At 36.2% G+C, this 14197-nt stretch overlaps 1 protein-coding gene across 3 annotated transcripts in view; it reads right to left on the reverse strand.

Annotated features, from left to right (window-relative positions):
• Positions 1–13125, reverse strand: part of LOC145690815 (carcinine transporter-like) — a 70774-nt gene extending 57649 nt beyond the window's left edge. For 2 of the 3 annotated variants that reach the window (XM_081766117.1, XM_081766119.1), the window contains exon 1: positions 3400–3535. In XM_081766117.1, the coding sequence (XP_081622243.1) occupies positions 3400–3453 (54 nt within the window). In that variant the 5' untranslated portion in view covers positions 3454–3535. Of the gene's footprint in view, positions 1–3399; positions 3536–12949 lie in introns of those variants that run through there. The other variant, XM_081766118.1, reaches the window with a different exon arrangement.
• Positions 13126–14197: the final 1072 nt, after the last annotated feature.

Here is a 14197-nt window from a genome sequence, read left to right on the forward strand (position 1 = left end):
TTTTTTGATTATTTAACATTATATCAGTTTCTAGGCAATGCTTATTTTGAATGTGATGAAAGTTTAGTGCTTTGTCTGTGTTTAATTTTAGCTTGTTTTGGGCAAACCAATTTTTTCAACTACGGGTAGTCTTGTCAATTTTATCACAGATAATATCATGACTTGTGCCTGTTATAGTTAGACTCGTGTCATCAGCTTGCTAATCTTACGTCATTTGGAAAATCATTTACATATAGTAGAAATAATATGGGTTCGATACTTTCTTGACTACTTGAACACTACTTTCAACTCATTTCTTCCGTAAATCGTCCTACTTTTTGCCAGTTTTGGCCCCCAATACTAAACAATTACACTACTTTTTAGTGCAAATAGAAATGGAACTTAAATATCATATTATTAGTTATATAAAGTAGTCAGAGAATTTTAAAATTTTTAACCTCCAAATTCTTTAAAACCTAGAAGTAAATCATAATATATTAAAATAATGTAATTAGTAATACGGTTCTTATAATTCGGAACATAAAGTAAAGAAATGGAAATAAATTCCTTCCCGGGAATGTATAGGCCAGGGAAAAAACCCGGGTATATTCACATTTTTTAAATTCCTTCCTACCGGGAATATTCCCACTGCCCATCACTAATCTTGATCAGTAATTAGCCTAGTATTTGGATCAGGAGGCGTAAAATTTTTGAATGGCCCCTAAATCGAGTTTTCTAATATTCTACGGAATACACACATCATACTGAGTTCAGTAATAGTTTGGGTTTGGTTACACTATATGTGGTTACCCAGATATAATATCGAGAAGTTTTTTTCTTCTTTTTATATAATGAATCTTTTGATCCAACAAAATCTTATATACATAGGAAGGAAAAATCTCAACGGGAAGAAGTTTGTGTAACCGTTATAGAAAGTTGGTTTAATTAGGATGAATTCAAATTGCACTTTGATACTCATATATATGGTACATATGCGCTCTGTCCTTGAAATAAATCTATTAGATCTTAATTCGAAGGAGGGCCACCGGAGTTATAGAATGAGATTCACGAAGAAATGTTAATAAACATATGTAAATTATGGCAACGATTCTATGAATCTTTCTACCTGACACACTATCGAGCGCAATTTGATACTCATATATATGGTAGATATGCGCTCTGTCCTTGAAATACGCCGTTTACTTTTTAATTCAAAGGGGGGTCACCGGAGATATATAATAAGAGTTACGAACAAATGTTAACAAATATATTTAAATTATTACTAGGAATCTATGACTCTTTCTACTCGATGCTCTGTCGAGCGCAATTTGATACTCATATATATGGTAGATATGCGCTCTGTCTTTCAAATATGTCTATTAGTTCTTAATTCGAAGGGGTGTCACTGGAGAAATAGAATGAGATTCACGAAGAAATGTTAATAAATATATGTAAATTATGGCTACGATTCTATGACCTTTTCTATCTGATGCACTATCGAGCGCACTTTGATACTCATATATGTGGTTGATATACGCTCTGTCCTTGAAATACGCAGTTTACTTTTTAATTCAAAGAAGGGTCACCGCAGATATAAAATGAGATTCACGAAGAAATGTTAATAAATATATTTAAATTATGGCTACGATTCTATGACCCTTTCTACCTGATACACTATCGAGCGCACTTTAATTCTCATGTATATGGTAGATATGCGCACTGTCCTTGAAATAAGTATATTAGTTCTTAATTTGAAGGTGGGTCGCCGGCGATATAGAGTGAGATTAACGAGGAAATGTGAAAAAAATATATTTAAATTATGGCTACGATTGTATGACCTTTTCTACCTGATACACTATCGAGCGCACTTTGATACTAATATATATGATAGATATGCGCTCTCTCCTTGAAATACGCCATTTGCTTTTTAATTCGAAGTTTTTTTTTAATATAATGAATCTTTTGATCCAACAAAATCTTATGTACATAGGAAGGAAAAAATCTCAACGGGAAGAAGTTTGTGTAACCGTTATAGAAAGTTGGTTTATGATTAGGATGATATCAAGTTGCAAGAATCTTCATTCTTTTCTCATACTTCTTGTATTCTAGTTGCTACTACTTCCGGATGATGTGATATTGTAGGTTTTCCGTTACACTATGTGACGAATCTTTTCCTTGTTTTTGTTGCTCCAAAACATTTCGTTAAATAAAAGTAATTAAATATTCAATTGAGTGTGAGAAATAGGATGTACTCTCGCGCTCAAAAAAGTGTTCCTGATATGTACACTTGCGTACTAAAAGATATCAATCAGCACTTTTTTATATCTTTAAGCTGACGATAAGTATAATTGATAGTTGCCTATCAATCAATAACAAGTAGCGTTTACCAGTTTACTGTTTTATGATTGTCCCATTCTTTGTTTTCATCGGAAATTATTTTTCCCTCTCACTCACAAGGTACATTTGCGAAGTGTCCCCTCAGGTTTCGTGTAAAATTGATTCAAATGCAATCATCTCAGCGGTCCAATGTGTATTGTACTAATTTTGGCAGCTCATACTGGTAATTTGAACAGTTGTGGGCATTCATATAACCGGAATTCAATCATACACTACTATGACGCTCGGACACAAAATTACTTTACTTTCTTTAGATGAAACTGCACATCAATGTGGGCATATGCAAGACAAATTAGATCAGGTACTGCTTCTCTGACACTTTACCCACAAAGGCCGCTAAATGAATCTGCCATACTGGATTCAACTTTCGTTATTTCATGTGGGAATAGATGGAAACAATATATCAAATTCCTGTACAATTTTCTCGGAAATTCTCTGGTGGAGTGAATTTTACTGTTGCTGGTACCGTTTGGAAGCTATCATTCTTGTCCCCTAAAGTATTCGAGAATGCTTGTTTAGGTTGCCGTCTGCTCAAAAATGAGTTTGTATACTGATTTACATGTCGAATAGACATTAGGCTACATAACTTGGTAGTCTGTGTCACCTTCCTTCTACCAGAATCAGCCTATATTCCTATTAATCAGTCTACACACTTGTTCCTCCCGTCAATATTTTGTCTTTTCAATGAAAAAGAAACGCATTCTTTGCTACGGCAGTTAAACATTTTAAAATGTTATTATGCTAAGTTTTCACAGTTAGAATTCTTAAAGTAATCATTGTTGTATAGTTTAAGTTCAATTTTGTCATTTTGAATAAAAAAAGTTATGACCCCCAAAAGACTTATAGGCGCAACTTCATCCCTAAAACCCGTCTGCGGACACCCCTAGTTCAATCTTATAGAAAGCAGGAACGAAAATCCTAAGTAAATATGAGTGAGACACGACTAATCTTTAGACTTGGATTTCTACGGAGAGGAAATTTAATTTTATTATTTTAAAATAATACTATTAGGAAAGCTCCTACCTCCATCAATGATTCATCTTCGTTATCTCTGAAAGTTTCACTGTGTTCACGCATTGTTCAAATGACTCTTAATAACAAATCCAATAATGACTGTTTCTATTCCTAATAGGTGAAAGTAGCTTGAAGGAGTAAGAATAACAACCAAAAATGAAAGTGACAAAATCAGGTAGAGAAAAAAGTAGATAACAAAAGAATTACGCAATCATACACTTTATGGCGTGGTTCCTAGTAAGTCAGTTCTAATGTGGGTTATGTAAACATTGATATAATATTGACTTGTGATCTGTCTTTATTTCCATGATACTTTTTAATCTTAGAAAGGTATCAGCGTTCACTGACTATCAATGAACGTATCTATAGAAACACCACATACATCCATCTGTCGATCCTAATCTTATGTACTGATAGAATTACGATCAAACATCAAAGACACCGGTGTACAGGTTTCAGAGTACTAGAAAGACATGTGTTCCTTGTACGTTAGCCAACTATGTTCAAGTTCAAACACGTTTCTTTGCTCCCAAGTACTGATAAACGATCACATGTCGTTAGCTATCTCATGCTAGTGACTTCATTTTTTTAAATTAAACTTCCAAACAGGGGCGTCATTTAGGGGGAGCAGGGAGGGGCATTTGTCCCCCCTGAGTTTGATATGTATTTGGTCTAGGAATTAATTCGTGCGGTTGGTACGCACACATTGAAGCTGTAGTACAAACACAAAATACATAAATACCTTAAGAAAAGTATTGTCCATCGCTAGCCACCACTTTCGCCCATCTGTCAGGCAATGTACGGATTCCGTGGCGAAAGAAGTCCTCATCCTTGGAAGCGATCCAGTCAGAGACCCATGTTTCGATATCTTCTGAAGAAGTAAACCGCTGTCCAATCAAATCGTTGTTCATGCAATCGAACAAGTAGTAGTCCGAAGGAGCAACGTCTGGTGAATACGGAGGGTGGAATAAAACTTCCCATCCGACATTTTCTAAATAGGTTTTCACCGGTTTTGCGACATGTGGGCGAGCGTTATCATGTTGAACAATAAGTTTATCATGTCTGTTCTCCCATTCTGGTCGTGTTCTGGCCAGAGCTTGCTTCAAACGCATTAATTGTCGTCGATAACGTTCTCCATTCATAGTTTCACCCGGTTGCAGCAGCTCATAGTACACCACACCTTTCATATCCCACCATATGCACAGCATAACCTTTGCACAGTGAATATCTCGTTTTGGTTGTGATGGACCTGGTTCAACTGGTTTCACCCAGGCCTTTTTTCGTTTAGGGTTCTCGTAATGGATCCACTTCTCATCACCCGTAATAATTCGATGCAGAAACCCCTTTCTGCTCTGTCGTTGAAGCAGCAATTCGCAAATGGTTTTTCGTCTTTCAACGTCTCTGTCTTTCAATTCATGTGGAACCCAATGTGACATCTTTTGAATCATTCCCATGGCTTTCAAGCGTTTGGAGACTGTTGTTTGATCAACGCCTAATGCTGCTGCAAGTTGTTCCTGCGTTTGACACGAATCCTGCTCGAGCAATGCTGTCAATTCTTCGTCTTGAAATTTTTTTGGCTGTCCAGCTCGCTCTTGGTCTGCCAAGCCGAAATCACCACTTCTAAACCGTGCAAACCACTTCTGACACGTTCGCTCAGCTAGAGCATGGTCACCATACACTTCCACCAAAATACGATGACTTTCAGTCGCACTTTTCTGCATGTTAAAGTAATGCAGCAGGACACCCCGCAAAAACACTTTATCAGGCGCAAATTGCGCCATGTTCACTTAACTACAAACTGGTGTTGTTGACGCTTTAATCCACTGCCCTATACTACGAACGATACGCGATGACAGGGGTTTGCAACACATGTGTGGATACACAGAACTGTGGGACGCTCCGTTCGTTGCGCCATCTCTTGTCCACCCGCACGAATTAATTCCTAGACCAAAAAATATATAGATTTTATCAATAGAATAGTAGTAAATCAGTGAAAAACGCGAAATTTTACTTATAACAAGGGGTCTTGCCCCCCCCCTCCCCAAAGAAAATCTGAAATGAGTAGGTTGCGAAAATAAACCTATTTCTGTCTTGTGAAAACCACTAAAATTATCAGTTAAACCGGACATACTTTTTTTTTTTTTTTTTTTAAAAAAAAGAAAATCTAGATATTAGCCTATCAAATAAGAAATGGATTGCTGCAGGTCCCGATTTCTGACATCAAGGTCAAATCGAAGGCCAAATATTTAAAATCTCTCAATTCAAATTTCGAGCTTGTGCCTCTACTTCTCGCTAAAGCTGTGCTCATCACGCCTTTTTTTCTCCAAATATCGATTCCGTGATGGGGCAAGGGAAGTCAACACTTAAAATACTTTACTGTTAGGTTGCGGGTGAGTTGATTCAATATGGACTACGTTATTCAAATAAAGTAAAACATTACATTGAAGTTTTTCAGACACCATTATTAGCTTGGACAGCAAAATGTGCAGCGAAGAGAAAGATGGAAAAATGAAGGGTTAACTTTTAAAAAACTCGCTCCAGTTGAAATGCTTATACAGACACGAACAATGACACGGAGAACCAGTCGTATGAACAAATGCTGAAACAAATCTTCAATTATGCGCTTATTCACCTAAAAATCAGCTTCACTAACATGTCTGCTCAGTAGGAGCGTATCCCCCAGCGTGTACGTTAATATATACTTACGAGAGAATACATATATCTCAGATTTTGAGTACAGTTTCAAAGTTCATTTCCGTAAACTATAAAAGGCAGTGATTACTATGCTAATTATCACAAATTAAATGCAACTTTTGAGTTCCATACACACAAACTACTAGGGAATGAAGACCATGTGCTAACAAACAGTACAATGGAAAATGAAATAACATGTTATAACAAAAATTAAAATACGATGATAATCGATACAAACGTAGAGGATGAATATGACATCTCCGACCTTCTCTAAGTATGGTGGAAGAAGCTATTTGTTTACTTCATGGCCAACCGCTAAGAACATTTATAAAATCATATGTGGCTTTGTTGTACGCAATTAGTACATTCAAATTCACGAACGATGACGAACTGAAGGGCACGAAGGTACAATTGCAAGTAACAACCGTAGTCATAATAATATAGTTCAACTAAACAATGGTGAAAATGGTAGCCCATAGTGAGTTATTAGGTGGTAAGTAGAAATGACCAAAACTGAATAGTCTTCACTGATCATTTCGAAATACAGCTAGAAGATTAAACTTACAAGAAATGACAAAATCAGTGAAATTTGGAGTTATACTGAACATAGTTTGGTGGAGGGGGAAAGCAAGCATCCCCGGTGGGGATACTTCAGCTGACTTCTTTCGGGGGATCAAAATGTGATTGAGGGGGAAAATACCCCTCATCCCCCCGGTAATTCGCACCCTGGGGATATTGCAATATTAATTCTCATTGAATGAAGACGGTAATAGGAGATGAAAAACTCTTTATTGATACGTGTGCAGCATACCAAGAACATATTTTATCTCAGCTTCTTTTCCTCTCTTGAAACCACAGGGAATTGAAACCAACATAACTTCCAGTTTCACTATTAGGTTCTATCTGTAACAATAAATGTGAAACAATAGCTGTTTTCAATGTAGATTCAGAGTCCGAAAAACAGGTTCTATTTCTGTCATTATCCAACTATTGCAACACACAATATTAGACCCAGTTGTTTTGGTTTCAGTGTTGAATCTGCATAGTTCAAAACTTTACGTTTCACAATGTGATACGACACAAAATGTCAGCGCGTATGCTCGAGGATTTTGATTCTCACTATATTTTTGTGACTAGTAGTCTAATGTATGACTGAGAAATGCAAATGTTGATTGAACGATGATTATGGATTAAAAGAAAAACTTTATTAAACTTCTAGTAATTACCACGGTGAAGAAAGAAAAGTTTTAACAAGAGGTTCGGAGGTTTAACAAGAGTAATAAGTCCAGGAGGCAGCAAAGCTCCGGGACAGTACATCGTAATGATAGCGTGGTTATACACTTTCTAGACGTAATCCAATACAACATATAGGGGAAACCGGGGCTGGTTGACAAACTGCATATAACTCCTTCATTAATTAACATAATGAGCTATTGCTGCTGTCATAAAAGAGCGACCTATGGATGCAGCTGCCACCTTCATATGGAATTTGTAACTTGCGGAATATGGTGTCTATTAGATAAAGAGTGTTTTTGCCAGTCTGAAGTATTGTTTTCCAGTTCTCCGTTATATCACAGAATCGTCACTACTTGGAGTACAGAGGTAAGTAATATAGCATTAGTTAGATCTGAACTTTGTCTTTATGGATATTTAAACAATAAAATGTAAATGCCAAACAATTGCTGAGTAATTACGACTTTGTTGCACAACATGGGCTTCGGCTTAGTTGGCGTATAGCATTTGGGGTTGGTTGGCAAGTGCGCCAAACAACCCCGTGTGGAATTTTATTTCATTTTTCTTTTATTGTTACATTGTTTGTTTTATTGTTATGTTGTTTACAGTTCTACCAATATTTTACTTCAATGTTATAGAATAGCATGCACGTATTGGATTACTGTCAAAATTTAGAAATCGAAATAAGACTGTATGCCAGACTCTGAATTTTCTGAATAGGCCTAATTCTTAGGATCAAGAATATTTAGTGTGTGCTCTTTTGTTACAGAAATAGAGGCCTAGCTATTGCTTCTTCTTTCTTTGTGGAAAGTAGGAAATAAACTGCATTTCTCAATAATTCAGCTAAAACATTTTAGTTTCTCTTAGCTACTTTGTGAACATCAGGAAATAAACTACGTTTCTTGATAGTTCAGTTATTTTAATTACATTTTGAAATAATATGAAGAATTAACCTACACCAAATCATATTAAAACTGATGTGGTTTGATAATCTTGTAGCTTTCAATGTCATGATAGCCAAGCTAGAATGAAAGAAAGAAGCTTTCATATTTCGTAATGCTGACTCTTTTAAATGTTGTGATTAAAGTCATTTGAAACTTCAAATAGCCTACTTCATTGCAATATATATAACAGAATTTAGAAAACTAACGTTTATTTGTAATAAATCCAATTTTTGTTTGTGTTTTGCTATATTTAAAAAGTATGCTAACTAGCCCCACAACATCAGCCAACCAGTCCCTTACTAGGGGTCGGTTGGCATACTCCGTTTTAAAAGAAAGAAAATTTATTTCTCGAAAACTGTAAGCAAAAAAACAAAAAAAAAATTGAATTTATTAGACGAAACATTGGTCTGTCCGTACACATACATTAAATTGCAATACAGTGCACCATCTCTCATAATAAAATAAAGAATAAAAAGTTCGCCAACCAGCCCCGGTCTCCCCTACTAGCCCTAAACTTGAAGCGTATTTTCAGAAATAAGGGTGGACCGCGGTGCCTCAGTGGTAGAATGTCGACCTCTATTGCATGAGGTCTTTGGTTCGATTCCAGTTCGCGCCAAGTGAGTTTTGTGATGAACAAACGCCGTGTGCATGGTTTTCTCGGGGTTCCCCCATATCCTCTCACTTTCTTCATTCTTTCATTTAATTCATTTCTCAATATCACTGTCTCCTTTAGCCTAATCGGCATGACCGTGGGACGTAAAAGTTAAAGATTTCATTTCATTTTCAGAAGTAAGAGTTTTTTTTCTGAAAATTTGTAACCTACTGTAAATAATTACAACCTACCTGGTATTACAAGGGGCCGCGGTGATTCAGTGATAGAGCGTTCACCTCTAGTGCATGGGTTCCCGGGTTCAAACCCTGCCAAGTGAACTTTGTGGTGGCCAAACACCGTGTGCGTGGGTTTCCTTCCGCTTCCTCCCGCTTTCTTCATTCCACCATTTCATTCATTTCTCATCATCATCGTCTCCTTTAGTCTAGCAGGCATATCCATGGGACGTAAAATTCCAAGATTTCATTTCATTTTTTCTGATAATTATTGAGATTCGTTTCATCGTGTACAACTACGGTAGATTTTGAAACTGTGGGAATTGAATACTCAAACTTGAAGTAGTGCATCTATCACTAGATTAATAAGATTAAACATCGAGCCTATCACTCAAATGCTGAATCCATATCAGAAAGTCATTATTTGCTATCACTCCCTGCCTTTTTGCTCTATGGCAATAAAGGTTAAAACTTGAATTCGTTAATTTGAACCACTTTTTATTTTAATACAAAGGTAAGGGAGGAAATAGAACCTATGCTTGAGACACTGAACCGATTCCAAACACCCGCTTCTCGATATCTTGGACAGGTCTGGCTCTATGAATATCACTATTGAAATTGGAACTAATAGTAAATTAAATCATTTTTGGTCTCGATAGAGTGTTGCAGATTGACATATACACTCTGTATCAGTTGCAGAAAACATCTTGTCGCTATCTGTTACTGTTTCTATTCTGTTACTTTAAAGATTGATGTCAAAAATCGTTAATTTCAACCACTTTTGTTTTAAATAGGAGGTTAAGCAACGGGATAGATCCTATTCTTGGGACACTGAACCGATTACAAAACAGCTTCTGGATATCCCTGGCAGGTTTTGCTTTGTGAAAATCAGGATTGAAACCAGGAGTGTCAGTAAACTCAATTATTTCCAGTTTTGGTAGAATGTTGCGGGTTGTAATATGTTCTATAGCAACACTGCTTGTGTTTGTGTGTCTAAAAAAAAAAAAAAAAATGATCAGCAGCAACACATCTTGTTCCCAATTTCTAAGACAGGATCACACTTATGAAAGATGAAAATGTCTTGGCACTTTCGTTAGCTCAATAAATATAAACCACGGTAATAAGTTCTGATGATAATACAGTTTATAAAGCAACTGGTGGTGTTTGTTCTGGTACAGTTCTCTTAAGAGGCTAGACATAGTTCTTTGAAGGCGAATCTGTTTATAAATCTGGCATATATCTAAAAAAAAAAAAAAAAAGAGAGAGAGAGAGAGAGAGAGAGATTGGTCCTAATAATAATAGTCATAAGAATGGATGGAATTAGGATGCTAGTAATAATAGTCATCAAAATAGATGGAATCAGGATGCTAATAATATAGTCGTAAGAATAGATGGAATCAGGATACTAGTAATAATAGTAATAAGGATAGATGGAATCACGAGCAGAAGCATCTACAAAAAGTTAAAAACACTAATACATTTATGAGTTGTGCATAAGGCGTTTGCGGAAAAAATTAAGTGAAAAGATAATAACAATGAGAAGTGGAAAGATTAAAGCGCTCATGGTGACGACAGTTCAAGGAAAAGCACTAGGAAATTGGAATTCGTAGAAATTATTCTTTAAGTTATTTTCTTCTCGTTTTGAGAGAGGCTGCATCAAGGTTGTAGATGGAATTCAGCAGGCTCTACCCTAAGTTCAACACGGGTTGCAAGTTCCGATGGGTGGGAAAATGTCATAACTATATTATTTTAAATTAATATTTCTTGTTCGAAACATACTTTATAATCTAGGGTAGTTAAATTTAGTAATCTGACCTTCTATTTGAATATTACATTCGGAAATCATGTTTAGGTCTCTGCTAAAGCAAATGGTCAAACAAATTCCAGGTTGTCAAATACGAAAATTCAATTCTTGAACAGTAGCGAACACCTGTTCTATTTAATTAGTTATCACAATTTTGATATAAAAACTGGCCTTGCCTTTGTCAAAATCATGTTCCTTATCATTGAAGGTGGAAAGAAGCTTTTTTTGTAAATTATTTAACAGATATAGAAGGAAAATAAAGAAATCAAAATAAAACAGCTAGTTGCCCTGGAAATGCAAACTGATATATTGAGATTGAAGCTCCATATTGAATTATATAAAAAATATTGCCATCTTTGTTCTGCAAGTGTGTTTGCTTTATCTTTCACTAATATTTTAATATAGTATAATTTAAAGAAAAACGTACACGATGAGATTATATTTATAATATTTAGGTCTTTCTGGGTGCGAGTGCTCTTCCCTCCCTCTTCGTTTTTCATGATCGGGTAGCATACTTAAAATCGTTCGTTTTAAGATTTGTTCTTTCTGGTGAAAGGGGGTGGCAAATTATCTAGAGTCTACCCTGAGATACAGAATAAAGTTGAGGTCAAAGTTGTCAGGTAAAGATTGTTTAATCTATTGTAAAAGTAGTAGGAAGTGCGGTTGGTAAGTTTAAAGTACGTTTTAATAAGTTCAAATTGGTTGTAATAGAAGAAATATGTTAAGAAGTTGACAGCTTCCACCGTCATAATATGGTTGCGTTCTCGAGAGATCCTAACACGCTTCCTTGTAGTTAAATAATAATCCAACAGGCGTATACAAATAAAATTGTCGCGTCTTTGATAGCGGTTTTCATAGGACAATTGGAAGTTGAGTTCCTAAAAATTAAATCATAAAAACAGTTCATATATTGGGAACGTCAGGTATATTGAATCTTTGTAAGTTGGTAAAAAAAAATCTTTGATATTATCTTTCTTTTGATGGATTCTAGTATGACAATAGCGGACTCGAGAATGATTTCAAAAAACGTACATGCTTTTTATGACACTCTGTATTAACTAAATATTTTTGCGGCTCTGTCGGTGTAGATTTATAGAATGTCGCCAAACATAAAATGATTGATTTAACCCTTTTCCGGCTGAATTTATTTTTTTACTATAATTTGATATGATGGTAAAATATAGTACATTGAGGGTACATTAGACTATATAAAAATAAATTCTGCTTCAATTGTTGCTGAATAATGCTGAGGTGAAAGGGGACTTAGGAGTCCCGTCAGGCGGTTCGGCTTCGACATTATAACGCATACAAGAGAAATAATGTATGTGTAAAGAAGATGGGACTTAAAAGTCCCGAGAGACCGTACTATGGCTAAAAGTGAAATGACATCTTCGAGTTTTACGTCCCACATTTATGCCGGTTAGGCTAAAGGAGACGGTGATAATGAGTAATGAATGAAATAGTGGAATGAAGAAAGTTGGGAGAAAACTGGAGAACCCCGAGAAAACCCACGCACACGGTGTTTGTCCACCACAAAGTTCACTTGGCGGGGGCTGGGATCGAACCCGGGAACCCAAGCACCAGAGGTGAACGCTCTACTACTGAGCCACCGCGGCCTATGGCTAAAAGTGGGGAATAGTGTTATCAACGGCTCGACCGGCTCGGGTCACGGCTTAGTCATTACCGAGCTGAACTTAGAACTGAGCCCAGCCAAGAGCTCACCCAATCGGACAGTTGGCCCGAACTGAGCGAAGCCGATGTCTCATTCCAACCGAGCCGTGCTGAACCGAGCCAATGGCTCCTTCCAATCGAGCCGACTCGAGCTGTTGGCTCAGTTGAACCGAGCCAAGCCGAAGCTCGAGCTGAACCGGTTGACATCACTAGTGGGGAAATAATACAGCCTTACTTTTATTGAAGATAGCCAACTTTAGCTCTTAACACTTTCATCCTTATCATAAAATATACACATTGGATACACATTTTATTCGCTTCAGTCTGATGATAAATTATGATAGTCACAGTTGTATATTGAGTTAATAAAAGAAAGTGAGTCACTTACCTCTTGTCTATTATAGATGACAAGGAACACTGACACAGAGCAAGATGTTTTTATTCTCCAATGGCTTCATTATTATTCAACACATCGTTTTATGCGTCATCTTTAGAATAGCTATTGGGCCTCTTCACAAAGAACAAACATGAAGTAAAGCGTTGATTAACTAGAAGCAGCGGGCAAAGAGCATCGGTCTGTAAGATCAGAAAAATGTTTACAAACATCTTTCACGGAAATCACATTAAACAAACTAAAATATCACGTTATTTTTCTATCGAAATCAAAAACAAACAAATCAGAGTAAAACTTCCTACAAACGGCATTACTTAGGCTACAAAGTGTCGTATTTGTTAGATAGCAACCGTTGGGATCTTAAAGTTATTTCAACCGAATATCAATATAGTCGAATAGGACAAATTTTTCTCATCTTGTTTATATATATATATATATATATATATATATATATATATATATATATATATATATATATATATATAAATGCATTTACTGAGACTTACATCATGGTCAGAGAGTCGTATAATTCTATGCTTTACAAAAGAAGGGAGAAAGCTGCTTTCTTCTTTTTCAAGGTCGACGATCCTGAGAGGGTTTGCGTGTTACTTGCCACGGTGTTACTTGCCACTATTGGAATTTCGTGTTACTTGCCACGGTTACCTTATCGCATATTTATCTGTCTATGGCAGCGTGTCCGTTGCCACGCACCTGCATCTAGATTTGACCTTGAGGGGTGGGAGTAATTTCCCAAGCAATTTTCAAAGCTTGCAAAGGAGTATTCTTGCAAATCTACACAAACAATTGAAATTCTTCAGTAATTCGAGCGCTCATTTTGCCGTCTGAAAGCATGGAAGAAACGCAATGATTTATCTTTACATCACATTTGATCCATACTTCTAGGGGGTTCCAATAGGAACCTTGTCATTTGCGCGTCGCACGTCATAATGATTGTGATTATAAACATTAATTATTTACAAAATCCAACAGCATGTCCCTTTTCTTCTTAATTAACTATTCCAACTTTTGTACGTAACTCAAACTTCTAATACATATTTTTTTTTTTTAAATCATAGCCTCTTCTCAGATTCTCGAGAATTCGTTGTATTCTCTCGTCAAGCTTTATAGAAGATACTTTTCTTCTCTTTTACGGTATACCGGTACCTTGCAGTTGCTGTCTCATAAAGGCATGGGAACTAAATTTAGCGTCTTCCTTCAGCACCTTTAACAAAGATAAACACA

Source organism: Thermobia domestica, chromosome 7 (genome assembly GCF_964235325.1).
Source record: "Thermobia domestica chromosome 7, izTheDome1.hap1.1, whole genome shotgun sequence".
NCBI classification, from domain to species: Eukaryota; Metazoa; Arthropoda; class Insecta; order Zygentoma; family Lepismatidae; genus Thermobia; species Thermobia domestica.